This window comes from Budorcas taxicolor, chromosome 11, assembly GCF_023091745.1.
Source record: "Budorcas taxicolor isolate Tak-1 chromosome 11, Takin1.1, whole genome shotgun sequence".
NCBI classification, from domain to species: Eukaryota; Metazoa; Chordata; class Mammalia; order Artiodactyla; family Bovidae; genus Budorcas; species Budorcas taxicolor.
The window spans coordinates 20733280-20752257 of record NC_068920.1 but is presented as its reverse complement, the minus strand read 5'-3'; the positions used below and the strand labels follow the sequence as shown (position 1 = coordinate 20752257).

General features: G+C 40.9%; 1 protein-coding gene across 1 annotated transcript in view; it reads right to left on the bottom strand.

Annotated features, from left to right (window-relative positions):
* Positions 1 to 18978, bottom strand: part of CAP2 (cyclase associated actin cytoskeleton regulatory protein 2) — a 149927-nt gene that overhangs the window by 79664 nt on the left and 51285 nt on the right. The window contains exon 4 of the mRNA XM_052647869.1: positions 8036 to 8113. Within this exon, the coding sequence (XP_052503829.1) occupies positions 8036 to 8113 (78 nt within the window). The remainder of the gene's footprint in view (positions 1 to 8035; positions 8114 to 18978) is intronic.

The window sequence follows — 18978 nt, the reverse complement described above, 5'->3', positions numbered from 1 at the left end:
TAAAATTAATTTTTGAATCAAGTTGTAAGAGAAAAACTTGTAACCCTACCAATTTTGAAATATCAGATTTATGGTGTCTAGCAAACAGATAGGAAGCTTCACAGTGGAGAATGAAAAATAGTTGATAATCATGTTATGAAAAATGCAATGTGATCCCAAAACTTGACTCAAAGGGAGAATGAAAAATTCCCTAGCCATATACATAGCCCTAACCTCTTTGCAGAATTTGCCATTGAGGCAGTCTGGAACTGTAACAAATTTAGTATGAAATAGTGGATAAAACAAAGGATATTATCCTTCTTTATTAACCTTTACCCCCTTGGATAATCTCCCAAATCCCATGTGTGTGATAACCACCTCACTTCCTTTGGGCAATCATTCATTATCTAATTCATGTCTTACACAAAGAGAAATGAGCTAATGTGCCTTATCAGATTAAAAAAAAAAAAAAAGTCACCATGAGTGATGTCCAACAGGACAGGATCTTAGCAAATCCCCTTTGCCTCCATAGTCCTGGGTTTCTAAATACCTATAAAGCTACTAACCCACTGTCACAGCTCACAGGCTCATTCACAGCTTTATGTTGCTAAAGCAAACAGTCTGGGCAGAAGAATGACAGCATTACCCTCCTTTCTGATTATCCTCCTCTCTGCATCCTGATAAACTAATGATTCGCTTTCCTGTTGGGATTCAGCCCCGACTGGGTAGCTTCAAGCTGTCAACTCAAGCAGACCCTGATGATATCACACAAACCTCTTCCTCTCCTTCCTTCCCGGGTGCTTCATTCTTCATGAACCAGCATCAACATCCAGCCTACACATGAAGCCTGGGTGTAATTACCAAGGCAATTTTCTGGCCCTGGAAAGGCTCATGTGAAAAGCAAAGGCTTCTTTTTGCCTCACTTCTCCAAATACAACACAAAATGCTATTCAGAAAGCTGCTGGTTACAAAAAATTCAATCCTGTCTCTGTCTGTAACCTGTTTTTACCTGCTCATCATAGATTGTACTTGGGCAGACATTTCAGTTGGGTTTAAGCCTATCTCTTCAGAAATTAAAAGAATGCATTGCCTTTGAGTGCTTTTGAGTTGATAGCTAAGAGAACCACCCACTTAGTAATATCAATGAGTCCAAACTCATGCCTATTTATGAAGTGAGACAGTTAATTTGGAAAAGGCCATAAAGTGAGTCACTGATTAGGTTCTAAGATGCTACTCCTTTTTGAAACTCTGAACACTGGGAAATACTACTGTCAAATGTAAACATAACTGACCAAGACACAAAAGATGAAAACTTGTTACCTTTTACTTCTCTTGCAGTTTTATTTTTCTGTTTTCCAGATAAGTGTAGACTTACATATTTAAAAAACCATTAAAAAGACTTGTTCAACACATATAAATAACAGCAGTTACTCAACAGAATATTTTCTTGATACCTTCACATGAAGACAGAAAGCTTTAAGGCAATATTTTAAAGTAGGCATTTCACTTTGTATTAGGGCCAGAATTGCTCTATCGCATAATGTTACCTGTCATATGCCCCCTAACAGAACTTGGCAGTACTCATTGTGGCCAATGATTCTTTCAAGATTCAGCAATCGTGACTGAGCTACGCTGTGACATTTTCTGGGCAGGGACTTAAGGAACACTTGGGAGTCTGTCTTTGTTCATTCGTTTGCTTTTTCTTTACAATTTCCAGACCTGCCACTAGCTCCACCTAATTTACTCAAAGCATGTTCTGAGATCAAAGTCACATGACTACTTTGCTTGCCATTTCAAAATATTGGACGATAATTTGACACCTTGTGTTAAACAATACAGAGGCAAAAAAAAAAAAAAAAAAAAAAGCAGGGGCGGGGGAGGAACTCGCTCTAATTAAAAGAAACGTTGAGATCTCTATATACATGTGTCTATATCTCTAGGTCTCTCTATACTCAAGTACAGTGAAAACAAATTCAGTGGTTAGGTTTGAACGTTTTCTTGTCTTTCTCTGGATGCCTCCTAGGGGATTAGCCCAGAAAAACCCACTTGAGAGTTTAGAAAGATATTTCCACTGAGACAGACCTCATTTTAGTCAAGCCAACTTACCCACTCTGGCAGACTGGCTAAATACTAACCAAATCCATGAATTCCTCCTTCCCGGCATACAGGCTGATTAAATTTCCCAGCCACCCTTGCAACTACAAGCATCCGAGAGACTGAACGAAGGCAGGGGCAACATATACCACTTTCAGGTCTGACCCCAGAAACCTGCCCGGGAATGACCCTGCACTGTCCTTCCCGAGTCAGTGGCCGAGGGCCTGGAGTCAGGAAGGGGCTAAAGATGGAAGATGCCCGGTCCCTGAATGACCATATGGAAGACTGTTAATCAAAAACACCACAGCAGACCTCAGGTAAGCAAGAAAAATGAGAATTAGGGACTTCTGCTTAAAGCAGTTGGACTAACCCGACTAAGGTCTGCCTAGTCAAGGCTGTGGCTTTTCCTGTGGTCATGGATGGATGTGAGAGCTGGACTGTGAAGAAGGCTGAGCACTGAAGAATTGATGCTTTTGAACTGTGGTGTTGGAGAAGACTCATGAGAGCCCCCTGGACTGCAAGCAGATCCAACCAGTCCATTCTGAAGGAGATCAGCCCTGGGATTTCTTTGGAAGGAATGATGCTAAAGCTGAAACTCCAGTACTTTGGCCATCTCATGCGAAGAGGTGACTCATTGGAAAAGACTCTGATGCTGGGAGGGATTGGGGGCAGGAGGAGAAGGGGACGACAGAGGATGAGATGGCTGGATGGCATCACCAACTCGATGGACGTGAGTCTGAGTGAACTCCGGGAGTTGGTGATGGACAGGGAGGCCTGGCATGCTGCGATTCATGAGGTCGCAAAGAGTTGGACACGATTGAGCAACTGAACTGAACTGAACTGACTGAACTAGTACAAAGTCTCCTATTCAATCACTTGACCCTTGCATATTTTTTCTCATTCAATCCTCATAATAACTCTATGAGATAAGAACTATTATCCCTATTAAAAATAAGGAAACATGGGCTAAGAGAATTTAACTGCTTTCTTAAGTGGGTAACTTGACAAGTTGGTTTAGTGAGAGTGGCTCAGTTCAGTGGGAGTTTCTTGTGGACTTTATTAGATTAATTTGCCAGTAGCCATCCAGAAAAAAAAAAAAAGAAAAAGATGATCCTTTTTGTTTTTCTTGCATTTGGATTCACAAAGCTAAGGAGTAGAAGATCTGGGGTTCAAATCCAGGTAGGCCCAAGTCCAAAGATTCTACCCTTGACCACCCTCACAAATTAATATACATATTTTTAAAATCTCAAACCTATGGGCATAAACCCATAAATAATCGGAATCTCTCAGTGTACCTAAGTAATTAGCTTAAGTACTAAGGTTAACTACTAGGATTTCTTGGTTGGTTTAAGATTAATAAATTATCAACAAATTGGATTACTTCCCCACAGCTTAGAAAATCCTTACTGAGTGCTCTGGCAGAATACTGTGCTGCGCCATGCATATCACTAGCTGGAGGAATGGACAGAAGGGGTCTCTCACCCTCCTTTCTCTTCTAATTTCTCAGACTCTTTAAATAATGAAAGGACAAAAAATTAGTTTTAGATTCCTGCTCAGTGCACAGAAAGGCACTATCTCCTTCTTTTTTTTTTTTTTTTAATAATTATTTATTTATTTGGCTGCCTCAAGTCTTAGTTGCAGTACACTGGACCTTTGTTGCACCATGTAGAATCTTTCATTGAGGGGCACAGATTTTCTAGCTGTGGTGAGTGCGGGCTCCTGAGCACATGGGCTCAGTAATTGCACAGCATGTGGGACTTTAGTTCCCCAATCAGAGATCTGTGGCCCCTGCTTAGCAAGGTGAACTGTTAACCACGAGGCCACCAGGGAAGTCCCAATGTTTCCTTTTATTTATTTATTTTAAAAAACTAATTCATTTATTTTTTAAACTATTTTATTTATTTTAATTTGGAGGCTAACTACATTACAATATTGTGGTGGTTTTTGCCATACACTGACATGAATCAGCCACAGGTGTACATGTGTCCCCCATCCCATACCCCCCCTCCCACCTCCTTCCCCATCCCATCCTTCTGGGTTGTCCCAGTGCACCAGGTTTGGGTGCCTTGTTTCATGCACAGAAATTGAACTGATCAATGTATACTACCATTTCACATATGGTAGTATACATGTTTCAATGCTATTTTCTCAAATCATCCCACCCTCACTTTCTCCCACAGAGTCCAAAAGTCTGTTCTTTATATCTGTGTCTCTTTTGCTGTCTTGCATATAGAGTCATTGTTACCATCTTTCTAAATTCCACATATATGCATTAATATACTGTATTGGTGTTTTTCTTTCTGACTTACTTCACTGTGTATAATAGGCTCCAGTTTCATCCACCTCATTAGAACTGATTCAAATGTGTTCTTTTTGACAGCTGAGTAATATTCCACTGTGTATTTTACCACAACTTTCTTATCCATTCATCTGCCGATGGAAATCTAGGTTGTTTCCATGTCCTGGCTATTGTAAACAGTGCTGTGACCAATATTTCCTTTTAAAATGCAAGTCAAATAAAGACAGAAAGAGAGGGCAGGTGGAAGAAACTCTTTCTTACTTACGGAGGATTAAAACACTCAGATTTCCTAGTCTTTTTAATAGAATAAAATCAACAGGCCAGTCAATGGCCATAAATCATCTTCCATTTAGCTGGAAACCTAGGGTTAATTTCTTCCACTATGTACCGGTACGCGTTAATTTCATGCAAACACATACACAGCTTCATTGTCAGGTCCTCAGCAGCGTAAGACGAGTTGAAGACAATATGGAAGTGTCTGTAGGTGGAAAGGCACTTCCTGCTGGAGTTACAGCACAACAGATGTGGTCCTTTACCACAAAGGTGCTGCCCATCTGTCCAAAACTAAGGTGGAGGGGCACAGGTAGCAGACCTCCCAAAAACCCCTGTGACAAGCCTTCCTTCTGAGTGGTGCCCATTCCAGGACTGTAGAGGCACTGGACTAGCAGGACTTACATTTTCAGCTGTGGCCAAAGTTTTGGGGTCACTCACAATAGAGATGAGAGATCAAATTGCCAACATTCATTGGATCACAGAGAAAACAAGGGAATTCCAGAAAAACATCTACTTCCACTTCATTGACTCCACTAAAGCCTTGGAGTGTGTGGATCACAACAAACTGGAAAATTCTTAAAGAGATGGGAATACCAGACCACCTTACCTGACTCCTGAGAAACACATACGTGGGTCAAGAAGCAACAGTTAGAAGTGAACATGGAACAATGGACTGGTTCAAATGGGAAAGGAGTATGATGAGACTGTATATTGTTTCTTTCCTGCTTATTTAACTTAGAAAGTTAAGAGGAACTAAACAGCCTCTTAATAGGGGTGAAAGAGGAAAGTAAAAAAAGCTGGCTTGAAACTCAACATTAAGAAAAAAAAGATCATGTCATCCAGTCCCATCACTTCATGGCAAATAGAAGGGGGAAAAGTGGAAGCAGTGACAGATTTTGTTTTCTTGGGCTCCAAAATCACTGCAGATGGTGACTGCAGCCAACAAATTAGAAGACACTTGCTTCTTGGAAGAAAAGCTATGACAAACCTAGACAGCATATTCAAAAGCAGAGACATCACTTTGCTGACCAAAGATCCATATAATCAAAGCTATGGTTCTTCCAGTAGTCATGTACAGATGTAAGAGTTGGACTATAACGAAGGCTGAGCTGAAGAATTGATGCTTTCGAACTCTGGGGCTGTTGAGAGACCCTTGGGCTGCAAGATTAAACCAATCAATCCTAAAGGAAATCAACCCTGAACATTCATTAGAAGGACTGATACTGAAGCTCCGATACATTGGCCACCTGATGCAAAGGGCCAACTCATTAGAAAAGACCCTGATGCTGGGAAAGATTAATGGTAGCAGGAGAAGGGGGTGACAGGGTGAGATGGTTGGATGGCATCATCAACTCAACGGACATGAATTTGAGCAAACTCCAGCAGATAGTGAAGGACAGGAAAGCATGGCACGCCGCAGTCGATGGAACCACAAAGAGTAAGACATGACTGAGCGAATGAACAACGACAAAAGGCAGAGATGATTAAAGATCACCTTCCACACCTCTCCCAGGTGATGGGAGATGTCTCCATGCCAAAAGCACTTGTTTCACCTCTCCCTACTAACTATAAACATCTTGCACAGTTTTATTTCACCGCATAACTCTTGTAAATGTCTATGCATCACAGCTCTTTTAATGTGTAGTATCCATGAAGAGAACTTTGGATGGTGAGTAAAGTAATGGGCCCAGGTCTAGATTCCATGGCCAGGGCATTAAAATTTATCACTGAACTTCATTTTTCATGCTCGCAAATTAGAAATATCCTATTTTCCCTGGACCCAGTGAAGAGCTGAATGCACCAAAATTCTACACATATAGAAAAGGGGTTTCTTGGCCATATTTTATGTGAGACTCCATCAATTGGGAAAAGATGGGCTTGAGAAATTGTCACTAGAGTTCTTTTTTTTTTTTTCCCATGTTCTGGTAACATTTAATTCAAAAAAGCAGGCATCTGAGCCATGGGCCATAGTTTGGCAGCACCTGGTCTGTAATACCCAGAAAGGCTTCCTATATATGCCTTTTTCTAAGTGCACAGTTCAGCAGTGTTCAGTATATGCACACTGTTATGAACCAGATCCCCAGAACTTTCTCATCTTGCAGAAGGGAAACCATCTATCCATTCAACAACAATCTGTTTCTCTCCACAGCTCCTGGTAATCACCATTCTACATTCTGTCTCTGAGAATATGACTAATTAAGATCCCTCATATAAGTGGGATTGTACAGTATTTGCTCTTCTGTGTCACTAGAATTCTTAGCAACACTACTGTAAGGATTAGAACAATCTTTTGCCCAAAGATCATTTTTATAAATTACAACAAGGGGAGAAAAGCATGAGATGTTCTGCACATGTTTCACAAGTTGTTCTATATCAGGATCACTGTAATATGTCTGTAAGACAAGAGGGGTGCTTGCAAGGTGCAAGATGGGATGACTCATAAGTACATCATGAAATCAATTCAGTGGGTGACAATCTTTGAAAAAGAAGAAAAGAACAGAGCAATAGAATGGACTATGTGAAATACATCATAACGAAATGCACATTACAACTGTTGTTTTGTGCAACTGGATAGTGAAATAAAATACGCTTTTTCCTATAGATCAAGGTTGAAAAATTTGAAATCCTTTGTAATAGAGACTATAAGGACCATGTGTCTTAGTCCAAAATGAGACAGGGAATTTGGAGCTGGATGTCATCACTATCAATCAGGGCTGTAAATCACTAAGATTTTGCGAATGTTTGTTAATGCAGCATAATAGCCTGCTTTGATATAGACACGACAGGAATAAAGAACACGAGCTTGGTATTTGTCTATGAAAGGATTTTGTGCTGGTGGGCATTTCAGGTGGAGATGCCTGAGTCTTGCTACTCAAAATGTAGCAACAGACCAGCAGCATCAGCATCACCGAGAGCTTGTTAGAACTACAGACTGCTGGGCTCTATTCTAGACCTATGACCCAGACTCCGCACTTTAACAAATCACCGAATCCAGACTGACTCAGATGAAGATTAGAGTTTGAGAAGCAGCAATCTAGCAGTTTTTGATAACAAAGAAGCACAAAGTATGAACTAAAAATTAGTAGTAAATACTCCCTAAATTACAAATTGGTTGTGAGACTAGTGAAAACGAATAGACTACAGGCCACATAGATAAACTGACCCTTTAAATAGGTGATGTCGAATGTCACAGCATAAATTTGATCATAATAAGACTGTAAAGGCTGAAGAAATGTTTTGTACTATGATCTGGATTAGAGACAGAACTTTCAGTCCTACGCATCTCATTTTCAGGATGTGTCTCGCAGTAACTGGTTCTGTTGCTTGTCTGTTTTCTATCTTACACTGCCCATTCCCTGGGCACCCTCAGTTCTCAGGATACACTCTTACCTCTTGGGGTTGCTGGTACTGAGAGGCCATCAGAAGGAAAGCTCGCTGGGCCTGGAAAGCACTATGCACCATTTCTGCCTGGCAACAAAAACAAAAAGGGAACAGTTTAATTGTGTGAGTGCCTGCACAGAGACTTACCATATGATCCAGCAATCCCATCTCTAGGTATATATCCAAGAAAAATGAAAATGCCTGTCCACACAAAAAACTTGTAAATAAATGCTCACAGCATCATTATTCATAATAGCCAGAGAGCAGAAAGAACCAGAATGTCCATCAACTGATGAATGGATAAACAAAATGTGATATATCCATAACAATGGAATATTACGCTGCAATAGAAAGAAATGAAGTGCTGATCCATGCTACAACATGGGGGAAACCTTGAAAACATTATGCTGAGCAAATGAAGCCAGTCACAAAAGACCACATTTGTATGATTCCGTTTATATGAAATGTCCAGAATTAGCACATCTACAGAGAGAAAGTAGATTACTGGTTGCCAGGGGCTGGCGGGAGGGAGGAATGGGCAGTGACTGCTAATGAGTATGGAGCTTCTTTCGGGGGGCAATGAAAATGTTCCAGAATTAGACAGTGGTGATGGCTTCACAACAGGGTGAATATACTGAGGATCACCAAATCATATACTTTTAAAGAGTGAATGTTATGATATGTGAAGTATATCTCAACAAAGCTATTAAAAATTTTTTGAGCCCCAAAGTGTAACTATTTTCCAAAGGGTGTCTCTTTCATACCCCAATTTGTTCTACATGTGATAATGGAAAGAAAATTGTCCCTTAAGCCATCCCCATAAAGATACCGTCACCTGGGACTTTCCTGATGGCCCAGTGGCTAAGACTCTGCTCTCAATGCAGAAGATTCAGGTTTGATCTCTGGTTGGGGAACTAGATCCCACATCTAGTTCCCACGCTGCAACTAAAGATTTGCATGTCGCAACTAAGACCTGGTACAGCCAAATAAATAAACAAAAATAAATAAATAAACAAAAATAAGTATTTAAGATATGCTCACCGAGCAACAGTAGTTGCTACAACTGTTCAGTTAGATGGCTCTGGAGGAGACTTCAGATCTACCTGGACTCAACACCCTAAAAGGAGTTGAGCAGGTGGGAAAGTCTTCAAATATATGGTACCATATTTTCTTATTCTTGCCATCTACTCACTCCTAACTAGTTGATTAATTCTTTAATTTTTTTAAATTCAAAAAGTTACAGAAGAGTATCAAGAAGAAAATAATTCCAAATGTTTATATCACACACAATTAGTTTTTAAGCAAAGTCATCCAGTTGTTTTCATAAGACAAAGCACAATGATTCAGAATATTTGTTTAAGTGCCATAAGTTACAAAGATTAAAAATTTTTTTAAAATACCTCGTAACCTAGAAATAATCATTATTAATACAAGATGAACATCACAGCATCCACCTTTAAAAATCCATATGCAGACAGACATTGGTAAAATGGGGCCATACCTTAAGTACTATTTTTTAAGATGAAAGTATAAATTTTCATTATAATTGAATACTAAAGATGAAAGAGAAAGAACTGATAAGCTTCAAATAAAAGTTTCTGCATTATAATTACTGTGAATCATTCTAAATGATCAAAATGATCATTCTGGACTTCCCTGGTGGCTCAGTGATAAAGAACCCGCCTGTCAATGTGGGAGATGCAGGTCTGATCGCTGGGTTGGAAAGATCCCCTGGAGAAGGAAATGGCAACCCAGTCCAGTATTCTTGCCCGGAGAAGCCCATGGACAGAGGAGCCTGGAGACTACAGTCTGTGGGGTTGCAAAGAGTTGGACACAACTTAGCAACTGAGTATGCACACAAATGATCATTCTAAGATAAAAATATAAAATATTGAGAGACTGGAATACTTATGTATTTAAACTTTAAATGACATACTGTAATTTTAGATGATACTAATTGACTCCTTGTTGGGAAAGACAAGAACACAGGCCTTTCCCAGTTCTTTCTACCTCTGGTCTCCATTTTTCATTTTTAGTTATTATTCTTACTGTAATGTTAATCCCACAGCTACTGAGAATTACTTCTACATTTAGACATACCTAGTGGTTCTCACCAGTTGTTTTACCATGACTTCTCCATTTCTGAGTTTTGATTTTTTTCTTCTGGCTAGACTCCCATTATCAAGTATGTTCCTCAAAAAGGTTTTAAAGTTGCTTAAATTCTTCAGTCTGAAGCATGCCTCCCTGCTGTCTATATATTTTAACAACATCTTGTCTAGATATAATATCCTTGGGTCTCTCTCTCACTGTGTGCAGAAAGGATAGCAGTGAATGTGGCAATGTGCAAATCTAAGCCAGCTTGACTTTTTTCTCCTTTGTAGGAAACTGACTTTTCTATTCTGACACCTGAAGAATTATTTCTTTATCCTTGAAGCTTAACAACTTAACTAAGTTATGTCTGGATTTCGAGCATTCTGTGTTATATTTCTTGGAATAGATTTGGTCGTTTATGGTAAATTTTCTTACATAACTTTATCTTTCAAAATATGTTTTGTTCCATTTGTTAGATTTTCTACTCAGGGGTTCCAACAATTATCTTCATACTGTATAATATTTGAATGATTTCGTACCTTTGAGATTCTCTCTGCCCTTCATTTCCTTATCTGTCATCTGTAATTACTATGATTATATCAATACTTCTCTATTGCTGATAAACGGATATTCAGTAGGGTCTCATATACATTAACATTACTAATTTATATTTCATTTCTGTATTAATGTTGTTTTTGATTTTGATTCATTAGACTTCAATTTCCCTTTTTATTTCATTCTTATTGTTCTATCACCTTAAGCTATGCTGTGTGCTCACTCAGTCACGTCGAACTCATTACAGCTCCACAGACTGTAACCCACCTGACTCCTCTGTCTGTGGAATTCTCCAGGCAAGAAAACTGCAGCAGGTTGCTATTTCCTTCTCCAGGGGGGTCTTCCCGACCTACGGACTGAACCTGTGTCTCTTGCATCTCCTGCACTAGCAGGAGGATTCTTTACCACTGCACCATCTGGGAAGCCCCTGAAAAATATTTTTAAAATATGCTGCTGCTGCTTCTGCTAAGTTGCTTCAGTTGTGTCCGACTCTGTGCGACCCCATAGACAGCAGCCCACCAGGCTCCTCCGTTCCTGGGATTCTCCCGGCAAGAACACTGGAGTGGCTTGCCATTGCCTTCTCCAATGCATGAAAGTGGAAAGTGAAAGTGAAGTCGCTCAGTCATGTCCGACTCTTAGCAACCCCATGGACTGCAGCCTACCAGGCTCCTCCGTCCATGGGATTTTCCAGACAAGAGTACTGGAGTGGGTTACCATTGCCTTCTCCGAAAAATATGCTAATACTCTTATTAAGTTTTAAGAGTCTAAGTTCTACTCTAATTAAGCCATAGCGAGAACTCTGTTTCTGTTCATTGTCTCATTTCCTCTGAGCACAAGTCCATGACTTTTCTTTGCCTGCTCTGTTCCTCTCTGACACACCATTTCTAGTAACCCTGTGGGTGATTCCTTGAGCATTTTGCCACCTTACTGGAGACTGGTTTATTTTCCACTTCAAGCAAAAGTGTTCTTCCTAATCTTCTAGGGCCTGATAGAATAGGAGACAGGAAAAGAGAATGCTTAACTTTTCTCATTTCTCATCCAAGGTTTTTTTTTCCCCCTTACTGACAAGAAAATGCTTAAAATAAAACCAAGATTTGTAGATCATTTACATTTAGAATGACAAATTCATCATCATAAACATAACAGATTAAATCTTATGAATATTTAAATGAGGGTATATTTTCCTTTTTGGAGTACACCATCTCTTTGTCCTGGCAGTCTGAGTGCTGGGATTATGTTGCTCAAAAATCTCAAATTTTGGATATTCCTTAGGGAAACAGAGGATTTTCAAATTTTACTGTCCTGGAGACCATTATGACCTTCCGAACATGAAGCTCAAGAGTGGCATGAATGCTATCCATACATCAAAACATTTATTTTCAGTGGTTCAGAAGGACTTTTGTCAGTCTCTAATAACCACATTTCCAAATAGAAGCTTATGAAATAAAACTTTCCATGGCTTAGACATAAATAAAAGAACTGCACTTCTCCCACAATGATGATACAGAAGTATGGTCCTCATCTATGACAAGCCTTGTGGAGTCAGCTGAATCATAGTTGCTGTGGGAACAGCAATTTGGGATTGCCTGACTGCTACAGTTAAAATTGCAGCTCAGAGGTGGCATTAACAATATTTTTGCAGTTATCTCAAGATGAACACTATCACTGCCCTTTTTTACTTTCCTGAGCAACAACATTTAGCTCTTTGTTAACAGAACAATTTTCTGGCAGGTCTGATTAGGTGAAGATGGCCAATTTCATTAATTAGTCTCTCCCCCCACATGGCCTTTCACTCAACAACAGCAGCGGAGGTTGGAGGACAGAAAGGCTGAATATTGAGCTATCTGCGTCCACTCTCCCTTTCGATGTGCTTATGTAGACAAATCTTTCTGAGGATTCGGCTGTGTACCTCTTCCGGCTCCCTGGAACTCTGGGCGTGACTAGCAGACTCTAAACTACATTCATTTTTAATCTAATCCATTCACATTTCAAAGAATTTTTATTCCATCTTTGAGGCATTCTGATCCACCTGCTTCTTACTTCTGGAAAGTTCCATGAGCCCTCAACCAGACAGCATCAGTAACAATTCCTCTGAACCTGCTGAGTTCTGATAACTTGAAAGGAAGAATTTGGCTCACTCAGGCCATTTAAAACATTGTGAAAGAAAAAGTCCAACGTAGGGATTTTCAGTAACGACAAATAATTGAGGGTTTCTGCTGAGTTTGTTCATCACACGTGTGCCAGGCTCAGAGCGCCTCAGTGACCTTTGTGGATATACATGCACATCTATCTGCCTGTGAGCACGTGTGTGCAGAGAGGAAAGGGACAGTGTTGGTAAGAGGCAAAGTTGTGCATTTTGCTTGGATTCTATCAGTTTTCACTTGGGCGACTGGAATTCTTGGACAGACAGGTTGGGGTACAATCTTGACCTGTGGTCTGAGGGGAAAGAGTAGGAGAATGAATTTCAGTCATCAGTTTAAAGCAAGCCTCGGGATATACAGACACCAGTTAATATGACTTATTTTCATCTACTCCCCCTGAGAGAAAACTGGCTCCCTGGGGAAGACCAATTGGTCTCTGAACACCCATTAAAGCTTTGCATTATTTCATTGGGAAATCTATAGGCCACAAAGCACCATGTGGATGATAAAATGAGCAAGGTGCAACTGGGAGAGAGGGCACAGGTTAAGACTTAGAGGAGATGCAAAAAGCATCCAGCTAGGATGCCTGTGCTAAAGATATTTCCAGATCTTATGACTGTATCAGCCCTCTTCTTGGGAACCAGACAGCAAAGGGAAGGGGGTCCTCTTTCTCTGACTGAAGGTCAAGGGAATGGGCATCTGCTCATCAGGTGCAATTTGGAGGCTCTGGGAAGGTCACTATCAACACCACCTTCACATTCCTCCCCAATGAGTCTGCCAAAGTCCCATATTTTATAATTAGAGGTGCTGTGTTTTTAGATCTGATTCCTTAGGACCCTTTAATCTATCCTAACGGTGAAGTCTCTTGAGTTTCATCCAACAAAAAGGTAAAAGAGAACCCAACAGATGAAAGCAAGGCAGGAAGATGAGCCAACAAAAAGAGGTGATAGGATGCCAAAGCCAAGTTTCACCCACTTCACGATTCTGCTTAAAACAATACTGAAGATGCTTTATCTTATAGACATGAACATAGACCCAACCCTACAAAGTCAGGTTATCAAAGCTGTCTGGGTTGACATAAAGAGCCATGAAGAAGGCTGACACCAGCATTTCTCAACTGGTTTGCATTAAGTTTGCATTATAGTCACCTGGTGAAAGAATGTGAAAGTGAAAGTCGCTGGACTCTTTGCGACCCCATGGACTGTAGCCCCCCAGGTTCCCTTGTCCATGGGATTCTCCAGGCAAGATTACTAGAGTGGGTAGCCTTTCCTTTCTCCAGGGGATCTTCCCAATTCAGGGATTGAACACAGGTCTCCCGCATTGCTGGCAGATTCTTTACCAGCTGAGTCACATAGTCACCTGGAGGCTCTGTTAAAACAGAGACTGTCACAATTCACCCCCAGGGTTTCAGATTCAATAGCTTTGGGTGGGCCCAAGAATTCACATTTCTAATGAATTCTCTAACAAATATTGCATGCTGTAATCACTTAATTAAGTTTCAGGAGAGTTTCTGTTGATTCTTTTGAACTTTCTACATAGATGAAGGTCATGTCATCTGTGATAAAAGATAGTTTTATATCTTCCTTCCCAGTCGGGGTACATTTTAATTCCTTTTCTCACCTATTTGCACTAGCAAAAATTTCTAGTTTGATGTTAAAAATGATTGGTGAGAGGGGACATCCTTGCCTTGCACCTGATCTCTGATATTCTCACCATTAAATATGACGTTAGTTCTGTTTCTTGTCATTGTAAGAAAACTCCATAAACTAGGACTAGAGGGAAACTTTTAAATTGAGAAAGTTTCCCTCTAGTCCTAGTTTATGGAGTTTTTATCATGAATAGGTGTTGAAAGTGAAAGTCACTCACTTGGGTCTGACTCTTTGCGACCCCATGGACTGCAGCATGCCAGGCCTCTCTGTCCATCACCAACTCCCAGAGTTTACCCAAACTCATGTCCATTGAGTCAGTGATGCAATCCAACCATCTCATCCTCTGTTGTCCCCTTCTCCTCCTGCCTTCAATCCTTCCCAGCATCAGGGTCTTTTCAAATGAGTCAGCTCTTTGCATCAGGTGGCCAAAGTACTGGAGTTTCAGCTTCAACATCAGTCCTTCCAACGAACATTCAGGACTGATCTCCTTTAGGATGGACTTGTTGGATCTCCTTGCAGTCTAAGGGACCCTCAAGAGCCTTCGCCAATACCACAGTTCGAAAGCATCAATTCTTCAGTGCTCAGCTTTCTTTATAGTCCAACTCTCACATCCATACATGACTACTGGAAAAACCACAGCCTTGACTAGATGGACCTTTGTTGGCAAAGTAACGATTCTGTTTTTTAATATGCTATCTACCATAGTAGTGAATTCGCTCAGTCGTGTCCGACTCTTTGCGATCCCATGGACTATAGCCTACCAGGCTCCTCCCTCCATGGGATTCTCCAGGCAAGAGTACTGGAGTGGACTGCCATTTCCTTCTCCAGGGGATCTTCCCAACCCAGGGATCGAACCCAGGTCTCCCACATTCCAGGCAGACGCTTTAACCTCTGAGCCACCAGGTAAGCTTTTAATATGCTATCTAGGTTTGTCATAACTTTTCTTCCAAGGAGTAAGTGTCTTTTAATTTCATGGCTGCAGTCACCATCTGCAGTGATTTTGGAGCCCCCCAAAATAAAGTCTGACACTGTTTCTCCATCTATTTGCTATGAAGTGATGGGACTGGATGCCATGATCTTAGTTTTCTAAATGTTGAGCTTTAAGCCAACTTTTTCACTTTCCACTTTCACTTTCATCAAGAGGCTCTTTAGTTCTTCCTCACTTTTTGTCATAAAGTGGTGTCATCTGCATATCTAATGTTATTGATATTTCTGCCGGCAATCTTGATTCCAGCTAGTGCTTCCTCCAGCCCAGCATTTCTCATGATGTACTCTGCATATAAGTTAAACAAGAGGGGTGACACTACACAGCCTTGACATACTCCTTTTCCTATTTGGAACCAGTCTGTTGTTCCATGTCCAGTTCTAACTGTTGCTGAATATAGGTTTCTCAAGAGGCAGGTCAGGTGGTCTGGTATTCCCATCTCTTTCAGAATTTTCCACAGTTTACTGTGATCCACACAGTCAAAGGCTTTGGCATAGTCAATAAAGCAGAAACAGATGTTTTTCTGGAACTCTCTTGCTTTTTCCATGATCCAGCGTATGTTGGCAATTTGGTCTCTGGTTCCTCTGCCTTTTTAAAACCAGCTTGAACATCTGGAAGTTCACAGTTCATGTATTGTTGAAGCCTGGCTTGGAGAATTTTGAGCACTACTTTGCTAGCGTGTGAGATGAGTGCAACTGTGCGTTAGTTTGAGCATTCTTTGGCATTGCCTTTCTTAGGGACTGGAATGAAAACTGACCTTTTCCAGTCCTGTGGCCACTGCTGAGTTTTCCAAATTTGCTGGTATATTGAGTGCAGCACTTTCACAGCATCATTTTTTAGGATTTGAAATAGCTCAACTAGAATTCCACACAGAAGAACTATACAAAAAAGATCTTCATGACCTAGATAATCAGGATGGTGTGATCACTCACCTAGAGCCAGACATCCTGGTATGCGAAGTCAAGTGGGCCTTAGGAAGCATCACTACAAACAACGCTAGTAGAGGAGATGGAATTCCAGTTGAGCTATTTCAAGTCCTAAAAGATGGTCTATACAGTCTATGGAATTTTCCAGGCCAGAATACTGGAGTGGGTAGCCTTTCCCTTCTCCAGGGGATATTCCCAACCCAGGGATCAAACCCAGGTCTCTCACATGGCAGGTGGATTCTTGACCAGCTGAGGCAGAAGGGAAGCCCAAGAATACTGGAGTGGGTAGTCTATCCCTTCTCCAGCAGATCTTCCCGACAAAGAATTTGTTACTGTTGTTAGTTGCTCAGCCATGTCTGACTCTGTGTGACCCCAGGGACTGTAGCCCTCTAGGCTCCTCTGTCCATGGGATTTCCCAGGCAAGATTACTGGAGTGGGTTGCCATTTCCTTCTCCAAGTGATCTTCTCGAGCCAGGGATCAAACCTGGGTATCCTGCATTGCAGGCAGATTATTTATCACTGGGCCACCAGGGAATAGGTCTTGGATTTTGTCAAATGCATTCCCTCCATCTATTGATATGATAATGTGATTTTTCTTTTTCTGCTGATGTGACAGATTACATGAATTGATTTTTGAATGTTGAACCAACCTTGCATACTTGGGGAAAAAAATCCAACTTGATCATGGTATATAATTCTTTTTTATACTTTTTTAGATTTGATTATATTTTGCTGAGGATTTTTGCATCTATGTCCACAGAAATATAGGTCTGTAGTTTTCTTATAATGTCTTTGTTTTATTTTGGTAGTAGGGTAATGCTAGGGCCTTACTAAGAACCCAGTGCTCTGGCTTATTTCAAAATGCTTCTTTTTGCCCTCCACCTGCCAAAAGCCCAAGCAGATTTTTCTCCAGGATTTACTGTGGGAACCTAGTTGAGCTGTTAGAGGTAAATCTCAAAATATTGTGGGGGCTGCCTATGAATGGGTTCCCCCGGAGTTCTTAACTCTGAGTTGTCTGCATTGAGCTTCCAATAATTTGCCTATTATAATTCAGGTTTTTCTACCTCAACAAGTACTCCAATACTTTAGCCACCTGATATGAAGAGCTGACACGTTGGAAAAGCCCTTGATGCTGGGAAGGATTGTGGACAGGAGGAAAAAAGGGCAGCAGAGGATGAAATGGTTGGATAGCATCATCAGCTCAATGAACATGAGTTTGAGCAAATTCCAGGAGATAGTGAAGGGCAGAGGAGCCTGGTGTGCTGCAGTCCACGGGGTCGCAAAGAGTCAGATACAACTTAGCGACTGAACAACAACTGGTTCCCTTGACAGTTTCACTCATGAGTCTCTGCTCTATTAAGCCCAAACTTCAACTGTTTCTTTGGTCTTTGGGACAGCAGTTTTCCCTGTGTCCTCCTTTAAGGACCCAACAAGAGTTGCTTTTTCAGAGTTCAGCTTTTTCCTTGTTGTTTGGATGGAGTGGTGACTTCCAGGCTCTTTACATGCAGAATCAGAAACTGAAAGTCCTTCTTCCACTTCTTTTTTATTTTTTCAAGAAATAACTGCTCAGTCTCTCATTCAAGTCATGTCTGACTCTTTGTGACCCCATGGACTGTAGCCATCAGGCTCTTCCGTCCCTCGGATTCTCCGGGCAAGAACACGAGTGGGCTGCCATTTCTTTCTCCAAGACATAACTATTTATTTATAAAGAGATATCAGTTCACTAACATCTTAGAGTTTTAAACTCTATTACACTATTACTCTATTACACTGCTGTAATTTTCTGAAATTCCTACACTTTACAGATCAAAAGATTTTTATTTTTACCTATTTTGAAATAACTATAGGTTCACAGGAAGTTGAAAGGACGGTACAGAGAGGTGCTATGCTCTCAGGAGCCAGTTTACCCCACTGTGTGTGTGTGTGTGGGTGGGTGTGGGTGTCAGTTGCTCAGGTGTGTCTGACTCTTTGCAGCCCCATGGACTGTGGCCCTCCAGGTTCCTCTGTCCATGGGATTCTCCAGGGAAGAATATTGGAGTGGGTTGCTGTTCCTTTCTCCAGGGGGTCTTCCCCACCCAGGAATCAAACCGGGGTCTCCTGCATTGCAGGCAGATTCTTTACCTTCTGAGCCACCAGGGAAGTCCTAAGTTACTTCATTAGTTATATCTTACTTAAACATAGTGCAACATCAAAACAAGGGAACTGACATTGGTATGAACTTTCTGCTTCTTTTTAAAGGAGAAAAAAAGTATTCTGTTTCCATTTTCAGACATTTTGGAACTTCCATCCCAACTTCATCCTTCTGATGACAGAGCATTTCCCCATTACCTGCCTTGTGATATATGCATATTGGATTATGGAATCGGAGTTGGGGGTGGTTATGAACAGCTATGCGAGAGGGGCTTAGGGGCATTATCTGGTGGAAAGGATGGTGGGACTGTGCTGACAGGGGGTCACTAAGAGACTCAGTGATAAACACTCTATTTTTCCTTGGATTGTTTCAGTTTGTTAAAAATAGCAAAGTTCTCTCAAGAAGCTTTTATCCTATCAGTGCATGAGAGTTTTATTCTTTGTGCTTATTATTGTTATTTTTATCATATTTATC